Source organism: Diceros bicornis, chromosome 15 (genome assembly GCF_020826845.1).
Source record: "Diceros bicornis minor isolate mBicDic1 chromosome 15, mDicBic1.mat.cur, whole genome shotgun sequence".
NCBI classification, from domain to species: domain Eukaryota; kingdom Metazoa; phylum Chordata; class Mammalia; order Perissodactyla; family Rhinocerotidae; genus Diceros; species Diceros bicornis.
Window position 1 is genome coordinate 27471569 of NC_080754.1, and position 22847 is coordinate 27494415.

Sequence of the window (22847 nt, forward strand, 5' to 3'; positions counted from 1 at the left end):
TCACATTAATTCCCTTTCATTTTTAAAAGCCATCTCACATATGCTTTCTCACAACCCTCTTCTAAAAATAATGATACAAAAGTGAATGAGTAGGTAAGAGGTTAACGCATAAACACCAATTATATTTTTATGAACTACCAGTGAATAACTGAATAAAATTTTTTAAAAATTCAAAAGCCACAAAATAATTAGGAATACCACAGACTGAGTGGCATAAAATAACAGAAATTTATTCTTTCTCAGTTCTGGAGGCTAGAAGTCCAAAATCAAGGTGTCAGCAGGGCCAATCTCCCTCTTAAACCTGTAGGAGAATCCTTCCTTGCCTGTTCCTAGCTTCTGGTGGTTTGCCACCAATCTCTGGTGTTCCTTGGCTTACAGATGTATCACTCCAACCCCTCTGCTTTACATGGTGTTCTCACTGTGTGTCTTCACATCATCTTCCTTCTTTGTGTAGCTGTCTCTGTGTCCACAAATTATTGTGTATGTTTGTTCTAACCTGTCTGAGTTGGTGAAGGACTGACACAAGGCACTCATCTGTTTCACCTACCTCAGAACCCAGCCCAGAAAAGAAGCGGATGTTACTCAAAAATATTGCAAGCCAAATAAACAACCCACAGAAGGCTGGAGAAAAGATAGGTAAAACATACATCCCTCTAAATCAGGAACAAAACAAGGATGTCTACTCTCACCACTTTTATTCAACATAGCATTGGAAGTCCTAGCCAGAGCAATGAGGCAAGAAAAAGAAACAAAGGCATCCAAATCAGAAAGGAAGAAGTAAAACTGTCACTATTTGCAGATGACATATTATATATAGAAAACCCTAAAGACTCCACCAAAAAAACTGTTAGAACTAATAAACGAATTCAGTAAAGTTGTGGGATACAAAATCAACATACAAAAATCAGTTGCATTTCTACACACTAATAACAAACTATCAGAAAGAGAAATTAAGAAAACAATCTTATTTACAATTACAACAAAAGAATAAAATACCTAGGAATAAATTTAACCAAGGAAGTGAAAGACCTGTCCATTAAAAACTTCAAGATATTGATGAAACAAACTGAAGACGACACAAATAAATGGAAAGATATTCTGTGCTCATAGACCGAAGAATTAACATTGTTAAAATGTCCATACTACCCAAAGCAATCTACAGATTCAATGCAATCTCTATCAAAATTCTAAAACATACAACAGACTGCCTAAGGCCCAGGAGCAAAAGCTGGGGAGTTTCTTTGGAAATTTAGGACGTTCAAAAGCATGTGCATGTATGAGTATACACAGAAATTTAGAAGGCTACAAATGCACTTGGAGCAAGAGACATGCTCAGAAAATACCCGAGAAGACCCTAGGCTTTCACCTTGGGCTGATCCCTAGACTCAGCGCAAGCCTGGCTAAGTGTTAAGGACAGCCTCCGCACTGAGCCACTCCGCACTGAGCCACTCCGCCAAGACAGAGAGGTGCTTTTTTGTTTTGTTTCCTTTTGTTGTTTGTTTTTCAGCTCTGGGCACTCAAGGAAATCTGTCAAAACACTAGCTGAACACAAACTAAGGCACACAGACTTCAATAACCATACACAACACAGAATACAGTCTTTACAAAAATAGTTTGGGCAAGTTAGTAAACAAATGGACCATTACAACCTTCAACAATCAAAAAAATGGTACACCCCAGGGAAAGGGAAGAATTTGATTTCCAGAGTTACCACATTATAATATTCAAATGCCCAGTTTTCTCCAAAAAAAAAAATCACAAGACATACAAAGACACAAGAAAGTATGGACAATTCAAAGGAACAAAATAAATGAATAGAAACCATTCCTGTGGAAATCCAGACATCAGACTTATCAGACAAAAACTTTAAAATAACTGTCTTATCAACAAATGGAAATGGGAAAACTGGATATTCACATGCAAAAAAATGAAGTTACCTTATACCATATACAAAAATTAACTCAAAATTGATTAAAGACCTAAAACTATAAAGATCCTAGAAGAAAACAAGGAAAAAGCTTCACAACATTGGATTTAGCAATGAGTTCTCGGATATGACACAAATGCCCAGGCAATGAAAGTAAAAACAGACAAATGCAACTACATGAAACTTAAAAACTTCTGTGCATCAAAGGACACAATCAATAGAGTGAAATGGCAACCTATGGAATGGGAGAAAATATTTGCAAATCACATCTGATAAGGGGGTAATATCCAGAATATATAAAGAACACGAACAAGTCAACAACAACAAAAAAAACCCAATTCAAAACTGAGAGCCAGGGGCCAGCCTGGTGGCACAGCGGTTAAGTTTGTGTGCTTTGCTTCGCTGGCCCAAGGTTCACAGGTTCGGATCCTGGGCGCAGACCCACACACCGCTTATCAACTCATCTTGTGGAGGCATCCCATATAAAGTAGAGGAAGACAAGCAAGGATGTTAGCCCAGGGCCAATCTTCCTCAGCAAAAAAAAAAAAAGAGGAGGATTGGCAACAGATGTTAGCTCAGGGCTAATCTTACTCAAAAAAGAAAAAAAAAAATGAGCACCAGCCCTGATGGCCAAGTGGTTCAAGTTTGGTGCACTCTGCTTGGGTGGCCTGGGCTTGGTTCCTGGGCATGGAACCACACCACTCATCTGCCAGTAGCCATGCTGTGGTGGCTCACACAAAGGAACTAGAAGGACTTACAACTAGAATACACCACTATGTACTGGCGCTTTGGGGAGGGGAAAAAACAAGAGAGGGAATATTGGCAACAGATGTTAAGCTCATGGCGAATTTTTTCCCAGCAAAAAAAAAAAAAAAAAGAGCAAAGGACCTGAATAGACATTTCTCCAAAGACATATACAAATGGCCAATAAGCACATGAAAAGATGCTCAACATCATCAGATATTAGGGAAATGCAAATCAAAACCACAATGAGACAGCATCTCATACCCATTAGGATGGCTCTATCAAAAAACAAACAAGGGGCCGGCCCGGTGGCGCAAGCGGTTAAGTGCGCGCGCTCCGCTGCGGCGGCCCGGGGTTTGCTGGTTCGGATCCCGGGCGCGCACCGACGCACTGCTTGGTAAGCCATGCTGTGGCGGCGTCCCATGTACAGTGGAGGAAGATAGGCACAGATGTTAGCCCAGGGCCGTCTTCCTCAGCAAAAAAAGAGGAGGATTGGCGGATGTTAGCTCAGGGCTGATCTCCTCACAAAAAAAAAAAAAAAACAAACAAAAAGTAACAAGTGCTGACAAGGATATGGAAAAATTGGAACTCTTGTGCACTGCTGGTTGAGAATGTAAAATGGTGCAGCTGCTATGGAAAAAGAGTATGGAAGTTCCTCAAAAAATTAAATACAGAATTACCATATGTCTTAACATGAGTACCGCCATGTTTGGCCACTCCATTGACCTATGGCCACCAGCACACAAAGAAATATAAAGCTGCTTTCTGTGTGGTGGGAACTGGCCTTTCTCCCACGGAGAGGGTTGCAAGTTGTAACATTTCAAGGCTTTTGGAGTGTCATAGCACTGGGATGGACTGGCCATCTGTGCTGGGCTAGGACGATAACCAGAGAGAACAATGCACGTACACAATTACTGGGCTGGGACATTAGCCAGGGGGCTCAGTGCACATACGCCACTGATAACCATTTGTGCATGGAAACACTAAATGCTTGCTCTGCAAACTCTGTAATTGCTTACTCTGAAAATTATTGATGGTATAAAAACTGCTGGAAACTGAGACCTGATGAGAGTTCCACCTGTGGAAGGGACGCCTTGTCCAGGACATGTGATCCTTGCCCAGCCGTGTCGATTGACAGGACTCTCCCAGCAGTGGGGTGTGGATATTGTGAGTAATTGATTTGATGTGAAGTAATTGATTTGATGTGAAGTAATTGATCTGAGGTGTTCTCTTTTCAGTCAACCTAGTGTTTCTCTTTCCGGTTGATTTGTGTCACTTCTCTTCAGTTGATGTGGATGTTTTCCCTTTCCAGTCGAGCTGATGTTTTTTCCCTCTTAATATTTGACCTATTCGGATCTGTTTGCAGACTATCACCTTTACTACCCTCTATATAATAAAATATACCTTCAGTTCATTTGTTTGGAGTGGAGAGTGTCTTTTACATCTCCGATCAAATCCCCAAACCTCTCGTAACACCATATGATCCAGCAATTCCTTTCTACCCCAAATACCCCAAAGAACCGAAAGCAGGGATTCAGATACTTGTACACCAATGTTCACAGCAGCATTATTCACAGTAGTGAAAAGGTAGAAGTAACCCAAGTGTCCACCAACAGATGAATGGATAAACAAACCGTGGTAAATACATACAATGGAATATTATTCAGCCATAAAAAGAAATGAAATTCTGACACATGCTACATGGACGAAACTTGAAGACATTATGCCAAGTGAAATCAGTCAGACACAAAAGGACAAATACCTACAATGATTCCACTTATATGAGGTACCTAAAGTAGTCCAATTTGTAGAGTCAGGAAGTAGAATGGTGGTTCCCAAGAGCAGGAGGGAGAGGGAACTGGGGAGTTATTATTTAATGGGTATGGAGTGTCAGTTTGGGAAAATGAAAAGTTCTGGAGATGGATGGAGGTGATGGTTGCACATCAATGTGAATATACTTAATGCCACTGCACTGTACTTAAAAATGGTTAAAATGGTAAATTTTGTCATGTGTATTTTGCCACACACACAACAAAAAACGACACTAAGATACCACTTCACACCTATTAGGACAGCTATAAAAAAACCAAAAACCGGAAAATAGCAAGTGTTGGTGACAATGTGGAGAAATTGGAACCATTATACATTGCTGGTGGGAATGTAAAATGGTGCAGCCCCGTGGAAAAGTTCGGCAGTTCCTCAAAAGCTAAGCAGAACCACGATATGATTCAGCAATTCCACACCTAGCTATATACACAAAAGAACTGAGAATGTACTGACAACTACTTGTACGTGAATGTTCATATCAGCACTATTCAAACAGCCAAAAGGTGAAAACAACCCAAACGTCCATCAATGGATGAAGGTGTAACAAAATATATCCATAAAATAGAATATTATTCAGCTCTTGAAAGGAATGAAGTACTGATACATGCTACAACGTGCGTGAAACTTAGAAATATTATGCTAAGTGAAAGAAACCAGACACAAAAGATCACATGTTGTATGAATAAACTTATATGAAATATCTAGAACAAGCAAATTCATAGAGACAGAAAGTAGATTAGAAATTCCAGGGGTCGGGGGAGGAGAAGAATGGGGAGTCAATGATTAATTGTTAAAGAATTTGTCTGGGGTAATGAAAAAGTTTTGGAAACAGATAATGGTGATGGTTGCACAACATCGTGAACGTAATTAATGCCCCAAATTGTAAAAACTGCAAATTTCATATGTTATATATATTTTACCACAATTTTGAAAAAAATGTAAAATATCAAAACTACCGCATTGTACACTTTTAATGGATCAATTGTATGTGAATATCTCAATAAAGGAGTTTTAATAAAAGATAACTACTGTTAAAAATATGATTATCCTGTAACTCTCCTGGTCTGAAATCAGAACTTTATAGACAGGTTACAAACAGAAGCTGACCACTGATCTGTGCAATGAGGCACCTACCATCAAAGAAGGAAATCATTTTTAAGCCCCATATAGATACTGAATCTTCAGATCCAGGGATGTTTACATTCCTGCATTAAAATCAGTGTACTTATGGAAAATAAAGTTATGCTTGAAGTTAAAAAAAATATGTAAAAATAAAAATGGCAAATTTTGTTATATATTTTTCCACACTAAAAATAATTTCAAAAAAAAAAAAAAAGGCAAGTATACCAGAGCACAGGCAACACATTCAAAGCATAGATAAGGAACACTGCACGGTTTATTGATCACACAAGTGATCAAGCTGCTGGAGCCAAGTGTTCAGTTTGGGGCATACTAAATAGCTATTGAGTCCACACTGGAGAGCTCTGAATAAAAATGACTGAACTAGATAGAACTGGCAATAGAAAGCTGTTTTAGGCTGATTGCATGCTTAAGAGAAGAATTAAATGAACGGAGCTATATAAGCAAGTTAGAGAAAGGAAATGAAAATACAAGAAATATTAACACAGGAATCCAGTAGTTTCCTTACTTTTGCTGTTGCTGTACTAGGATTACTGCTCATCTTTGAATACTTATATAACTTTTCACATGATTAAAGGCTCTACAGGGGCCATTCTTATCTTTTTCTCCTTCCACTTTTAACCCAACAAACATCAACTGAACACAGGCTGCGCAATATGACAATGAACAAATCTCGCCATTGACCTTAACCAACATTTTGGGGCCCATAAAACCCAACCCCCCGTGAAGAATCTAGACAAACACTAGTCGTGCTTTCTTTACCATTTTTTAAAATAGAGAAGTGGGTATTCACTTTTTAATGGATTTTTTTTTAGCCAATAATCAGGCTGGTTTACTCACCTATTTCCTCTGATTCTTGCCCAGAGGCTCTCCGCTTACATTCCTTTGGATAGTGCTTTTGAATTATCTCCCACAGCTCCATATTGACAAGAGACTTTCTTCGGGTATGGTACCGGGTCCACGAAGAGACCCGGCGGCGACAGAAGGGACAGCATAAACTTGCCTTTTCGACAGTCGATTGGAAGCATGGATTACAGAGCGTGTGGTTACAAGGGAGTGTTACGGGCTCAATCAGGATTTCCACACAAATCGGGCACTGGCATTCCGACAAGGAAGGGATGGCGTCTTTGGGTACAGCCATATTAAGATGCTAATAAGGCAGATTCAACATGAACGCCCGAAAAGACAAAGAAGCGTAGTTCCGGACCAACTACGCAGAAAGCAAATTAACAGTTCTGTGTTTCAATATTATGCCCAGCAGCGCGTCAGAATTCACAGATTGGGCGCAAACTCGTCTTGAGGCAAAAGGAGCTCTGCGGCCCAGGTAAACAGTACTCCCTGGAAGGCGGTGTATTTGTCCACATTTAAGGCAAAGTCGGGTAAGAAAATAAATGAACGTTTCTGTCTGGAGACGCTGGCCGCTCCGAGGTATTTACATAACGGTTGCGGCAGAGCGGACGGTGGGTTCCGGCTCTCCGCGGGTAACGCGCCAAGTTCTCCTCCTCCCTCTTACCAGGTGAGGATGCTCCCTTAGCTCCCGGCAGCCAAGCCCCAGGCCGCCGCTCCGGCAACAACGCTGCCTCCGCCCGGACGCCGGGCTCCGCTGGAGCAGCACTTCCTTTTCCCCGTTGCAGTAGGCAAAGCCCGGGAGCCCCCGCGTTCCACTTTTCCGGCGCCCTGCGCCCCTCCCCACCTCGATCAGCCGAAAAGCGTAATCGCTGCGGTGGTGCCGTAGCAACCCGACGACGTCTAGTGACGTCACAACTGCCCGCCAAAACAGCCCCTCCTACCCAGGGAACCGCTCAAGGTTTAACGTTTGGTGGGTGGGACTTCCGGTCCGGAAGAGGGCCCTGCCGGCGCGTCGCAGCTCCTAGTGCTTCAGTTTGGGCGGAGTACAATCCTCCCCTGCGCCGTCGGCTCCCAGAGGCTGTGGAAACCGCGGAGTGTTGCGAGATTGTGTCTGGAGAGAAACGTGAAACCTCAAAACAAATTGAAAAACCGTACAGTGGTTTTTTGAAATGCGTCCCTCAGTACTGCTCAAACTACCTTTCTGTTTTTGTTAATTTATAACTAAGCCTCTTAGGTCGCTTTCCAGAGTTCTTGGAAAAGCAGCTCCAAGGTTGGTCTCCGAGAAAGGGTGTGGTCAGAGACTCTGCGAACTTCCTGCCCTTTAACAGGCACTTACGCTTGCTTGTAGAGCCCAGCCCCTTTCTAAGTCTCCGGCCCAGAGATAGATTGTATTGGGTTGCCTTTCTTCCTAAGGAGTTGGGAAACAAAGTGCAGGGCTGCTTCCATCCTGGGGCTCAGCAGTTATGTGCCTCATTTGTAATGTACTACTTTACTATTATATTTCAATCTAGAACAATCAAAATTACAAAGGAAGTCAAAAAGAAAATAGTTTAACAATGTGGGGGAAGAGGGAGAATCCCCCTCTGCCCTTTCCCTTAAGGTTTCTTATGGCTGGCCAAATAATTAACAAGACAGGTTAGCAGGAGAAAATAATACCAAGTTTAATAACATGTATACATGGGAGAAAGCAGGGACACTGCCTTTCTCCACACAATAGCAGAAATTCTTAAATACCATGTTCAGCCAATGACAAAGGAGGATGTTGGGGGTGGGGGGGAGTCAATTACAGGAGATTACCACTAAAGCACAGTAAACAAGAGTAAGGTTATTATGCAGATTTAAGGCCTCACCTTCCACATTGATAAGCCTCTAGAAATGAGGCCATCCCCCCTCTTCCCAATACAGAGAGGGAGATACCTTTACAAATGGAGATTTCCCTTATAAATGTAAATGTTTTTCTGGCAACTCCTTGGAGGGCCATCCAGAGAATGTGGCCAGAGAGACATAAGATGGGCTTGTTGATGCCTTTTCTATTGTAACATCTATTTTACATTATATTACAGCCATCAGATAGAAGCTCTGTTCCAGGAAGGAGTTACTATGTCAAATTCTTTAGGCAGTTAGTGGGGGAGGTCAAATGTCCGTCAGAGAAAACAAAGTAAAGAGATAGATTTCAGGGTGGCCAAATCTTGATCTCCCACAACATTTTATGCGTAAGTTTTTCCACTTTGATATTAAGTTCTTGTACTGACAACTGATCCTCCTGAGTTTAGTTCTATGAAAAAAGTACATTCTGGCTAGGAAAATGAGGAAGATTAGAGACTGTGATCCTTAGTACCTAAGAACAAGCCCTCAGAGAGACAGAAAGTAGAATGGTGATTGTTACAGGCTGGGAGAGTTATTTTTTAATGGGTATAGAGTTTCAGTTTTACAAGTTCTGGTGATGAATGGTGGTGATGTTTGCATTCATAATGTACACTTAAAAATGATTAAGATGGCACCTTGTATGTTATGTGTATTTTATCACAATAGTAATTTTAAAAAAAGAACTTGGCCTGAGTTTTTTGAGGAAATCAACTGTGGAGAAAAGAAAATCACTGTGCATGAAGATAGTCTTTAAGGTCTTTTGGGTTTGCTGAGGTCATTCGGGTTGGGGAGATGAGTGGTTTCCAGATGGAACCAAGACAAGGAGGTGTGGGTCCTTGGTAGAGAGCTTTGTTTTCTTTAATGTGAGTTGGGAAATCTTTGGTTGTCATCCAGTTGTCCATAGGATCAATCCCTTAACCTGGAATTCCAGGCTCTCTAATATGATCCCAACCTGCTTTTTTCGTGCAGTCTCCCATTTTTTTATATATTCAACTGTGATCTGTTTGCTGTCATTTTGTGCTTTCAGGTCCATTGCTGTCTCAATTCATCCTAAATGAGTTGCTTTGTGGCTTTGCCTAGTCGACAGTCAATTCAACGCACTTCTCCCAGAAGCACTTCTCCATCACACAGTGATACCCCTCCTCTGAACTCACCCAATCATATATTGCCTAGTGATAGTGGCTTTTATTGTAGTCTTATTATTTAATTCTTGCATTTTGATTTCTATTTTCAGGTACTCATGTCGTGTGTAATGGATACATTTTATGCACTTCCTCAGATTTCCTTGGCCTTGTTTATTTTCTAGATCCACAATCCCTTGGTCGGCCTGGGGCTGACCAGTTGCTTCCTGGAGTCTCTGGCTCCTTCTGCTACTTCTGGGTTTCTGTGAAACACTGCACTGAACAATGCAGGCCCTGACTTCCCAGGGGCTGGTGGGAGGGCTTAGGTGATGCATCCTGGAAGTATGAGTGGTCACTCCTCACAGAGCAAACTTTGGCCAATTGGAAACAGTGGACTGAGTAAGCACGGTAGAGAAATTTTTTCCTTCTTCCTTCCGAGGCATGGTTTCTCCAAACAGTGTGTCTGGAGAAGTACCAGACTGAGTGGATGTTTCTGCCAAGCAACCTGTTGTGTCTCTCATGGCTCATTTCCAAGGAGAGGCCAGCAAGGTAACACATCACCTTGTATTACCTCTCATCCTTCTCTACCTAACATCCATCCAGAGTGTTACCTCATTCTGGCTGTCTTGAATTTGTACCTCCCAAATAAAGCATCAACACTTAACCTTTACTTGGAGGACAGGGTCCACATTTTTAAATGTTTCTGTTTTTCACAGCACCTGGCACATGGAATTTGGTGTTCCGTAAATATTATAAATATATGGTCAATGTGTATGAGTTCTCTTTCTAGTATAAATAACTGTGGTACTGTACGAGAGAGAAAAAGTACATCAACATACAATATATATTAGGTGTTCCTTTTTTTGTCTTTTAATGGGTAGTACATTCACGTGGTTCAAATTCAAAATGTACAAGATGCATTAATGGTGAAAAGAGTTCCTCCTACCTTTGACCCCTAGCCTCTTAGTATTCTTCTCTAAGACGAGCAATGTTATCACTTTCTTATGCATCTCTCCAGAAGTCTATGAAGTTTAGGGATATATTAGCTTAAATATGTGTATGTATATATATACATATTTGTTTTTGCCCTTTTTTTCCGCTTACTATGTATTGGAAATAAATATTTTAAAACAACACATCTTGGTGATAACTCCATATCATACAATAACACAAAGAGCTTCTTCATTCTCTTGTATGGCAACACAGAAAATATCCATTGTATCAATTTATCATAATTTCTTTAATACTCCCCGCACTTTTGTTACAAAAATAAGCCTGTGACAAAATTGTACATACATATTTTTTTTTCCCATTTGCAAGATAAATTACCAGAAGTGGAATTGCTAGGTCATAGGGTAACAGGTTAGTTTTTGACTGATGGTATCAACTCTTTTAGGAATGACTTTTGCTCTTCAGGGGCCCTCACTGCTTTCCCCTTCTCAATGACCTGAACAGCCCTCAGCAAACCCTCCTGCAGAGCCTGGTTCTTTACCATGTTAGTGATCAAGACAGTGACATCCCTGATGTACATCTGCCTCACTTTAGCCGTGAAGTGTTCCGCCTTGTTACCATGTGCAATAAAGAAGGTGCAAAGTGCTGTGATATCTCCTTCTTGCAGCCCATACTCCTCCAGGACAGACTCCCACACAATTCTAACGCGCTTGTTCTTGACTTTTCGTCTAAGGACGGAGGCCAAGGTGGGAAGACCTCTCACCAGGTCTGGCAGCTTCTCAAGCACACGAGTGTGCAAACAGATGAGTACTTCAATGACGTAGCTGTATAAAATATTCAATTCCATTGACGTGAACCTACAAAAAACGGAGAGAGCTTCTCAAGCAGTTGAACTCTTCATGTATAAATATAAAATAAATTCTATTAGGATAACTCAAAGAAATATAAACCCATTAGGAGAACCAGCTGTGTATTTTAGAAAAAGGACCTGCTAACCTGGATACCTTAATTCTCCAGCCACCAATACTATAAGTTTCTCAATGGCAGAGGAGTTATATTATTCATCTCTGTGTTAGTAAGACTTTGGCAAGCAAGAGACTCTGTGATGAGATGAGTAGCACAGTGTCTGGCATATAAATAGGTGCTCAAATTAATCTTTTTTGAATGAGTGAACCTCAGAAAATGTAATTTCTTCACAATCCCTTGTTGGAACCATATTAAGAAATTCAATTTTAGAATGACCACTGTAAGCTCTCACAAAGCCACAAAACTCCACTGATTTCTCATTGGATACTCACTTGACTGCCAGAACTGCTGTCCACAGCTCATCTTGGGCTGCCTGGCTTGCCAATGTCTTGCTATGATGTTCAAATTTCTGTGTCAGATTATCTTTTGTGAAGTCCAGTTCTTTGAACTGTGCTTCTAAAGCTTGGAGTTTGTGTTCTGCTCTATAGGATAAAAGAATCAAGGGTTAGTTTAGATCAGGGGACAAAACTAAGGCTTTCACCTTAAGATAAGACTCTAATACATTGTTTACAACTCCTACCAAATTTGAGTAGCTATTCAAATTTAAATTATGAACAGATGTTCCCATTTGCTATTCTCTCTATCTGTCATCCTAAATCTGGCATTCCTTATATTGCCAAACTTTTGAATTGTCTAATTACTTGAATTATCTGCCATGTCCTATGTTTGTATTGTACTTTATACTTTAAAAAGTATTTTCTACCAGCATTACCTTGATTCTCACAACAATCATAAGAAGTGAAGCAGTCATTTTTACTATTTCACTGATAAAGAAATTGAGTCTCAAAAAGATTGAGACCTAATGTCATATAGCTAGCTAGTGCTGGGACCAGCATTTGATAAGTTGGCTTTCTCTACCCTATTCTGGCTGTCCAAATTCTGTCCTTCCTTCAAGGATAAGCTCAAATTCCACGGTCTGCTTGAATCCTCCAGCCTAACTACCTAGAGATCTCCTCCTCACCTACTTCATTCTCACGGGGATTGCCTCTACCACCTGTCGCTCCCCAGCTCCTGCTTTGTTTTTAGAGTTAGCTTTTCATGACGAAATTGTAAGCTCTTGGAGGGAGGGGATTAGAGACTATTTCTTAGACATCTTTATAGCTGTGCCCCAATACCTAGCAGAGGCCTTACACAGAAGTAATAAAATGTGTCCTGTATGATTGACATCTGTGATGTGAATGAGATGCCGAGCTGTGTAACCCAACATGGGGATTTGAGTAGCTCTGCACAGCCCTAATCATCAGAGGGCGCTGTGGCACTGGAATTATGCCTAACTGAAGCACAAAGAACTGGAACAACAAAACAACTCACTTGCCTGAAGCCACCCACGTTGTCTTTCATTAAGGAAGTGATACACAAACACACATACCACTTCCCTCAGGTTCTACGTCCCCAGCGACCTGAATACTGTTGTGGTTGCCCAGGTTCTATCCTTGACCATCTTCTCTTCTTGGTCCTCACTTTCTCCCAAGGCTAATTCGGCTTCAGGTACCACCTCTTTCCTAAGCTCTAGGCCTGTATCTTCAACTATGTTTTGTATATCTCCACCTGGATGAGATGTCAAACTCAACTGTCCTCAACTGAACCTACTATCACCCCCACCCCATCTTCAGACATTACTGCAGTAAAATTTTCTCACTGCTTTGGATTCTGTTGACATATAGATAAGGCTCAATATGAATTATGTCTTTCAGAGGAGCGAAATGACCCAATATGCTGGCAGTCTCTGTCTACACATCAAAACCATGTCATCTGGCTTACTGTTTGTTAACTTTTAGACCTTTAAGACTATAAGGCTTATAGATCATCTCTAGCTTGTCAATCAGTATAAAAGTTTACAGTTGCAGCAGTTCTTTAGAATCCTCTAACCAAAAGGTATTCCCAGACCATTCCAAATAAATCCTAAACAACATGGGGAATTCTACTACAATTCCACAGCTCAGTTCATGACATCACCATCTATTCTATTGCTTGAACTAGAAATCTCAGAATAATTCTCAGGTATTTTTTTCTTCCTCCCCATTAATGTCTCTAATCTATCCCCTCCTCTCTCTCTCCACTAAACCTATTAATCACTATCTTTCTTCTTGACCTAGGAGAAGGTAGGTCCAGTACAGTGGCCTAACTGGATCCCTGCTTTAAATTTCTGCCACTTCCAATCCATCCTCCAGAAATACGCTTCTAAAACACAACTCTGGGGTCATGGTGTAGTGGTTAAGTGTGCCTGCTCTGTTGCTGGCGGCCCGGGTTTGGATCCTGGGTGTGCACCGACGCTCGGCTTGTCAGGCCATGCTGTGGCGGCGTCCCACATAAAGTGGAGGAAGATCGGCATGGATGTTAGCTCAGGGCCAGTCTTCCTCAGGAAAAAGAGGAGGATTGGCATGGATGTTAGCTCAGGGCTGATCTTCCTCACAAAGAAATAAATAAATAAAACACAATTCTGATCATGTAGCTCAATTGATTATTTACCTTTTATGCCACCTGACTTGCCCAGTGATATCATTGGAGCCAAGTTGGATCTCCTCAGAAGGAAACATAAAGCTCTTTACCATCTGCACCCATCTTCTGCCATTCCTCTCACATCCTAGTCACCAATCACGTGAGACATCTAGCTGCCGACTGAATACAACATGCAATTCTGAGCTTGTAGGGCTTACATGTAGTTTCCTCAGCCTAGAATTCCTTCCCATATTTTTCCTTCTCATAAACTCCTACTCACACTTTAAGATCCAGCTTAAACGTCCCTGCATGAAGAGTTCCTTTTCCTAGTATCAAAGGCAAAATTAATTGATCCTTTCTTCATGTTCTCATAGACCTTTAGGAACGTCACAATTATAAGGTCAATCACATTAAATTGTAAGTATTTTTGAAAACTTATCTTATCCCTACAGGCTGTGAGCTCCTTGAGGGCAGAAACCACATTTTACTTATTTTTGTATACCTACCATATAGTCCATGCTTTAAATGAATGGAATTATAGCACCTGGGACTAGATTTTTCTTTATTGTTAATTTACATATTTTTTTAACCTGGAAGACTTAAACCACTTTAACAGAGACAGAATTCTAATTAGAATATCTGTAGTTCTTTGCCTATATTTATTCTTCATTCTTCTCTTACCCATCTTCCCAGAAAAGCAGACCTATTCTTGCTCCCTCCCTGTAGCCCTTCACAACCTTTTCACTGACTCCTTCAAGGATATCAGGGTTGTGGTTTCATTGTTCATCTTCTTAAGGCAAAATGAAAGGAAACAAAACAAGCAAAACAAAAACCCAATAGAGGTTTGAGTCCAGGTTTTCTGCTGTCTTCCACTCAGCAACAGGCAGCAGCAGTGTGAGTATTTGATCTAAGTTTTGCCTGAAAGGTCACTCAGTACAAGAAGCTTTTAATAGCTTGTACATCCAAATATAGTTTCAAAGAACTGATCGTGTGAACACAGGTGTCCTGGAATGCACTATAATATTTGCCTTTGAAAAATGAGCCGCAGTACGTCAATATAGCATAACAACCAGATGTAATTGTGGCTCTATGTATATTCTGGTATATGTATATATTGGAAATAAAAACAGACATAAAACAGGATTCCTGAATTCAAGAGATTTAAACTCTACTTGGGGAGATAGGACATATAGTTAAAAAGAAAATTTATATAAAACATTGTTTGCGGGGCTGGCCCCGTGGCGTATCGGTTAAGTGTGCACGCTCCACTGCTGGCAGACCAGGTTCGGATCCCAGGCGCGCACCGATGCACCGCTTGTCAGGGCATGCTGTGGCGGCGTCCCACATAAAGTGGAGGAAGATCGGCACAGATGTTAGCTCAGGAACAGTCTTCCTCAGCAAAAAGAGGAGGACTGGCAGATGTTAGCTCAGGGCCGATCTTCCTCACACACAAAAAAACAAAAAACAAAAAACATTGTCTGCTACATAGGTACTAGCAGACCATAAAAATCATAGAAGTTGACAGAGTAGCTCACTGAAGCCTTAGATAATTGAGAAACACTCACACTGAAGGTAGGATTTGGGCTTGGCCTTAAAGGAAATGTAGGTCTTTGATTATCAGAGAAAAGAGAGAAGGGTTTACAAACTGGAGAAACTGTGTGAGCAAAATTGCAGAGATGGCAAAGTACATGATGTGGTCAGGGAACAATAAGTGAGTATGTCTTAAGCAAAAGATTCATATGAGAAAAAGAAAAACAACATTTAAACTGATAAGAGCCAGGTCGTGGATTTATTGATTCATTGAATAATTTATTCACTTATTCAGTATTTACTGAAAACCATAAATGTCAATTGAATGGCTAAAACCTATGAATGAATGATCAGCACTATTCCAGGTATTGAGAATACAATGATGAGTAAGGCAAAATCCTTGCCCTAAGGAGCATACTCGTAGGGAGACAGAACACACGGATTACAAAAGAGTGGATGGTTCTAGATAGCCTAGTGAGGAATTTGAACATATGTGAGCTGTTAGTTCTGTAAAGTTAATCTAGCAGTGGTGTTTAGGATGGATCCAAGTGGGAATCAAACCAGAGGCAGAGAAGCCCCTCAGGAGACTGCTATCACCATCAGATGTGAGGTGATGAGGGCCTGGGTTACAATGTTGGTCCTAGGAGCGGAAAAGCAAAGGAACAGATTTGAGAGGCATTATAACTCCCCCAAGGACTCCTGGGGGTTGGAGTCAGTAAGTCTCACATGCACCTTCAGAAAAGTTTGGATGCCCTGAGGGAATCAATTCATTCCTTGCCTCAGTGGGGAAAACATTGCTAGGGTCTTCGTGTCCTGCCAGTGGCCATCCTCCCTACCCCACCACTTGGCTACTTTTATTTCTTTAACAGAATCCAAATTTTGTTCGAGTATTGGGCAGCTTTGTGCTTCAGGGGAGGCTGGGCCCCTTCTTAGTCACAGATGGGTGAATCTTAATTAGATTAAGACAATTATAGTAATTTCATTATTGTTGCCATTATCATTCGTTTAGCAACAGGCAGGTGGTAGAATTTTGGCCTATAAAATGTGAGAGGAGGTCTACCATGGGGCTTCTGAGAAAAGTTTTTTTTTTAATTGTGATAAACTATACATAAAATTTACCATTTTGGTGGAGGTTGGGTGAAATGGGTGATGGTAGTACATATCCATTTTGTACCAAAAGATATAAACTTCCAGTTATAAAATAAATAAGTTCTGGGGATGTAATGAACATCATGGAGATTACAGTTTATAATATTGTATTGTCTATTTGAAAGTTGCTAAGAGAGTAGATCTTAAAAATTCTCATCACAAGAAAAAAATTATAACTATGTGTGGTGATGGATGTTAACTGGACTTATTGGGGTGATCATTTCTCAATATATACTTACATAGAATCATTATGTTGTACACCTGAAACTAATATAATGTTATATGTCACTTACATCTCAATTTTAAAAATTTACCACTTTTGACCACTTTTAAGTGTACTGTTCTGTGACATTAAGTACACTTACACTGTTCTCCAACTATCACCACCATCCCTCTCCAGAACTTTTTAATCTTCCCCAACTGAAACTCAGTAACCACTAAATACCAACTGCACATTCTCTCCTCTCCTCAGGCCCTGAAACCACCATTCTGCTTTTTGTCTCTGTAAATTTGACTACTCTAGGTCCTTATATAAGAGAAATCATACAATATTTGTCCTTTCATGACTGGGAGAAAAGTTTTTCTTATGATAAAAAGAGACACATAGGAGAGAGTAGTCTTTCTTCATCTGTCGATATTGTTGAATGTTCATGTGATGCCTGGAACTGCAGCAGCCATCCTATTATGACCATGAGGGGACCCAGCCTCAGGGCAAGCCAGGACAGCATAGCAGAAAGACGAAGAGAACCTGTCACAATGGAAAACAGTATGGAAGTTCCTCAAAAAATTAAAAAATAGAAGTACCATATGATCCAGCAATCCCACTCTGTGTGTATATATATCCAAAGGAAATGAAAACAGGATATTGAAGAGGTATCTGCACTCCCATGTTCATTGCAGCATTAATCACAGTAGCCAAGTGTCTTGACATGAGTACAGCCATGTTTGGCCGTTCCATTAACCTACAGCCACCAGCACACAAGGAAATATAAAACTGCTTTCTGTGTAGTGGGAACTGGCCTTTCTCCCACGGAGATAGTTGCAATTTGTGAGAATTTCAAGGTCCTTTGGGCATCACGGCCTGGGGCAGACTGGCCATCTGTGCCGGGCTGGGATGATAGCCAGGAGGCTCAGTGCATGTATGCCACTGATAACCATTTGTGCATGGGAACACTGAATGCTTGCTCTGTAAACTCTGTAACTGCTTATATAAACTGCTGGAAACCGAGGCCTGGTGAGAGTCTCACCTGTGGAGGGGACTGCCTGCCCAGGACCTCTGATGATCGGATGCTGCCCAGCCGTGTCAATTGAAGGGACTCTCCCTGGCAGTGGGGCATGGATGTTGTCAGTAACCGATCTGAGGTGTTCTCTTTTCGGTCAGCCTGGTGTTTCTCTTTCCGGTTGAGTTGTGTCATTTCCCTTCAGTCAATGTGGATGTTTTCCCTTTCCAGTCGATCTGATGTTTTTCTCTCTTATTATATGACCTATTCAAATCTGCTGCTATCTCAGCCAATGTAGATGTTTTCCCTTTCAGTCCAGCTGGTGTTTTTCCCTCTTATTACTTGACCTATTTGGATCTGTTTGCAGACTATCACCTTTACTATCTTCTATATAATAAAATATACCTTCAGTCCATTTGTTTGGAGTGGAAAGTTTCTTTTATATCTCCAATCGAATCCCCGAACCTCTCATAACACCAAGATATGGAAACAATTTAAGTGTCTAAGACAGAAGGAAATCCTGCTGTTTGTGACAATATGGATGGATCTTGAAGGTATTATGCTAAGTGAAATAAGCCAGACAAAGAAAGACAAATACTGCATGGTATCACTTATATGTAGAATCTAAATAAAAAGTCAAACTCATAGAAATAGAGAATAGAAAAGTGGTTGCCAGGGGCTGGGGAGTGAGGGAAATAGGGAGAGGTTGATAAAATGGTAAAGAAAAAAAAATTTTTTTAAGGAAAAGAACCTATTACTGAATTAACCTCCCCTAGAACTGTTCCATCACTAGCATGCTTATTGTGAGGAATAACAATTTTGCCTTATTGATTAAGCCTTTTATAGTTGGCATTTCTGTCCTTAAGGAGTTAACAGTTCAGTGAAGGAGACTTTATCTTTCAGAGTCTTCTTTGCTGAGGTTTCTTCTGAAGCTCTTCATTTTTCTGGAGCTAACATTATTTTCTTATGGGTAGATGTGTGGCCAGAACCTTGACAAGGAAATAAAACAAAGGAAGGAAAGAATGGTGGGGACTCTGATGTAACCTAGTATCTCTGTCTTCAGCCCACTCAGAGTAAGCCATTGTAGGACCAGCCCCCAGCTCCTGGAAAAACATTTAGAACAGGGCAAAAAGCAAACAGTTCTGCTCCAGGATCCGAGCTTGCCAATTCCACCCACCAGTGCTGTTTCCTCCAGGATGCTGCCTGCCTATCCAGATCTAGTACTTGTTCCCTTCTCCCTGCTTTTATTGACTGCCTCTTATCTGTGTAGACCTAAACAGTACCTGCTGATCTTTCCATCCTTGATTGCCTCTCGGTATTTGGCCTTTTGTCTGCCCAATCTTTTGTAATTTCCTGATCTCTTCTGCAAGGCTCATCTTTCCTACTCTCCTTGTCCCCTGTCGTATTGCTTTCCAAACTTTTTAAACTGATGAACTTTATCTTTTAGAGAAGTTTTAGACTCCCAGCCAAATGAGCAGAAAATACAGAGTCCCTATTTACCCCCGCCCTCACACGCACACAACTTCCCCCACTATTGACATCCTGCACCACAATGGTACATTTGTTACAATTGCTGAACCAACATCCACACATCATTATTGCCCAAAGTCCATAGTTTACATTAGGGTTCACTCTTGGTGGTGTCCATTCTATGAGTTTTGACAAATGTATAGGAACATGTATCCACCACTGTAGTATCATATAGAATAGTTTCACTGTCTTAAAAATCCTCTATGTTCTGCCTATTCATCTCTCCCTTTCCCCAAACCCCTGGCAACTACTGATCTTTTTACTGTCTCCATAGTTTTGCCTTTTCCAGAATGTCATATAGTTGGAATCACATAGTATGTAGGCTTTCAGAGCAGCTTCTTTCCCTTAGTAATATATATTTAAGTTTCCTCCATGCCTTTTCATGGCTTGATAGCTCATATCTTTTTTGCAATGAATAATATTGCATTGCCTGGATGTATTACACTCTTTATCCATTCACCTGCTGAAGGAATCTTGGGTGCTTCCAAGATTTGGCAATTATGAATGAAACTACTATAAACATCTGTGTGTAGGTTTTTGTGTGGACATAAGTTTTCAATTTATTTGGGTAAATACCAAGGAGCTCGATTGTTTAATTGCATGGTAAGAGTATGTTTAGTTTTGTAAGAAACTGCCAAACTGTCTTCCAAAGTGACTGTACCATTTTGCATTCCCACCAGCAATGAATGCGAGATCTTATTGCTCCTTGTCAGCATTTGGTGTGGTCCATGTTTTGGATTTTGGCCATTCTAGAAGGTGTGTAGTGGTATCTCATTGTTGGTTTTTTTTTTTTTTTAATTTTTTATTTATTGCAGTAACATTGGTTTATAACATTGTATAAATTTCAGGTGTACATCATTATACTTCTATTTCTGCATAGATTACATCATGTTCACCACCCAAATACTAATTACAACCCACCACCACACACATGTGCCGAATTATCCCTTTCGCCCTCCCCTTGTTGGTTTAATTTGCAATTTCCTAATGACAAATGATGTTGAACATCTTTTCATATGCTTACTTGCCATCTGTATATCTTCTTTGGTGAAGTGTGTGTTTAGGTGTTTGGCCCATTTGTTAGTTGGGTTATTTGTTTTCTTATTGTTGAGTTTTAAGAATTCTTTGGATATTTTGGATAACAGTCCTATATCAGTTGTGTCTTTTTCAAATATTTTCTCCCACAAACCTTTTTATAACAAAGCTGCAGTCTAGATTCTTGCCTGCCTTCTGTTGCAGGGTACAGATCTTTAAAGGAACGTGGTGCTTAAAAGCTAAACAGTAGTGCCTAAACTTTGCTCTGCGTAAACAGGCATCTAAAAACAAGCATCTAAAGCACCAGGAGGTTTTTGTCGTTTATTGTAGAGCTGAATCGAGTACTAACAATTGAATACTTTGAGTACTATACTTTGAGTGCTGAACTCAAAGTACAGATACTAATAGACTAATGTTTTTTCCAGAGGCTTCTGACCTAAGGAAAAGATCCAGAAGCTTTTGAAATTAAGAGATTAAGTTACCATTAGTAAGCTTACTAATGGCCACCATGCCCTAAGAGTTCTTGGAACAGTAGCATGTGTGGATGGAAATAGGATTTGTTAAAATGATACTTTGTCAAGGGGGCTGCCAACCTGGTTTTGCCCACTTTGCACTTTCTTCGTTGTGCAATCTTCAGGAAGATGCATTCAGTCCAGAGACTTAGCTATGCCAATATGTCAGAGAAAGGGGTTCTTTCACTTGCAGATTTATAAAGACTACGAAAGGATTCATTGAGAATGTTCTAGAAAGAGAATTCCATACATTTTATGCTTGGGACCCTTCGGGACCTCACCCTATGCATCTCTTCATCTGGCTATTCATTTGTTTTCTTTAATATGTCCTTTGTAATAAATTGGTAATAGTAAGTAAACTGTTTTTCTGGGTTCTGTGAGCCATTCTAGCAAATTCTCAAACTTGAGGAGGGTGTCATGGTACCCTCTAATTTGTAGCCAGTTAGTCAGAAGTACTAAGGGGATAACATGGGACGTTTGATTGGCATCTGAAGTGGGGGCAGTCTTGTGGGAGTGAACCTTTAAACTGTGGGGTCTGTGCTAACTCTGGGCAGTTAATTTTAGAATTGAGTTAAATTGTAGGACACCCAGCCAGTGTCTACCAAGAATTGGAGAATTGCTTGGTGTGGAAAAACCCACACATATGGTGTCAGCAGTATTGAATGTAGAGAGGAAACTGTTCTTCCTTTTAATGACTTATCACAAAGTGGACACACTCAGGTAACTTAAATCAAGCATTAGAATATTGTCAACTTGCCAGAATTGGCACGGCCCTTGTGGCTCCTCCCAACTATTGCTCTCTCTCTCTTCCCAAAAGATAACCACTATGTCTCATTATACATTAGTTTTGCTATTTTTGAACTTTTTGTAAATGGAATCACACAGTATGGATTTTTAACAGCTTTATTGTGATATAATTCATATATCACACAATTGACTCATTTTAAATGTACAATTCAAGAGTTTTTAGCATATTCACAGAGTCATATAACCATCACCACAATCACTCTCCATTCCTCCCTAATCCCTCCTCCCTCTACCCCCAGCACTAGCAACCATTAATCTACTGTTTGTCTCTCTAGATTTGCCTATTCTGGACATTTTGTATAAACGGAATCATACAATACATGGTCTCTTGAGACTGGCTTGTTTTACTAAGCATAATGTTTTCAAGGTTCATCCATATTTAGCATGTATCTGTATTTCATTCGTTTTTATTGCCAAATAATATTCCATTATGTGGTGCTATGGACTGAACTGTGTCCCTCCAAAATTCATATGTGGAAGCCTTAACCCCCAATGTGACTGTATTTGAAAATAGGGACTTTAAAGAGGTAATTAAGGTTATATGAGGTCATAAGGGTGGAGCTCTAATCCAATATGACTAGTGTCCTTATAAGAAGAAGAAGAGACACTAGGGAGGTGCATGCACAAGAGAAAAGGACATGTGAGGACAGAGAGAGAACATAGCCATCTGCAAGCCAAGGAGAGAGGCCTCAGGAGAAATCAAACCTGCCAACATCTTGGTATTGGACTTTCAGCCTCCAGAAATGTGACAAATAAACTTCTGTTGTTTAAGCAATCCAGTCTGTGGTATTCTGTTATGGCAAGCCCTAGTAGACTAATACAAGAACCAATTGGAAATTCTAGAGCTGAAAAATGCAACATCTGAAAACAGAAATTCACTGGATAAATTGGGAGCTGGAGATGAAAAAATCAATTAATCTGAAGACAGGTAAATAGAAACTCTAAACTGAAGCACAGAGAAGTAAAGCTGAAAAATAATTAACAGAGCCTCAGTAATCTGTGAGACAATATCAAGAGTTCTGACATATGTGTATGGGAGTTCCAGTAAGAGAGGGAGGCAGATGGGGCTGGCCCGGTGGCATAGTGTTTAAGTGCACGCGCTCCACTTCAGCGGCCCGGGGTTTGTGGGCTCGGATCCTGGGTGTGCACGATACACCGCTTGTCAAGCCATGCT

At 40.6% G+C, this 22847-nt stretch overlaps 2 protein-coding genes across 2 annotated transcripts in view; both read right to left on the minus strand.

The window, feature by feature from the left end:
• RNF168 (ring finger protein 168) overlaps positions 1–7366 on the minus strand; it is a 29381-nt gene extending 22015 nt beyond the window's left edge. Inside the window, exon 1 of the mRNA XM_058556022.1 lies at positions 6479–7366. Within this exon, the coding sequence (XP_058412005.1) occupies positions 6479–6779 (301 nt within the window). The 5' untranslated portion in view covers positions 6780–7366. The remainder of the gene's footprint in view (positions 1–6478) is intronic.
• Positions 7367–10788: 3422 nt separating this feature from the next.
• SMCO1 (single-pass membrane protein with coiled-coil domains 1) overlaps positions 10789–22847 on the minus strand; it is a 35681-nt gene continuing 23622 nt past the window's right edge. Inside the window, 4 exon segments of the mRNA XM_058556528.1 lie at positions 10789–11282; positions 11724–11873; positions 14628–14738; positions 14740–14808. Of these exon segments, the coding sequence (XP_058412511.1) occupies positions 10838–11282; positions 11724–11873; positions 14628–14738; positions 14740–14808 (775 nt within the window). The 3' untranslated portion in view covers positions 10789–10837.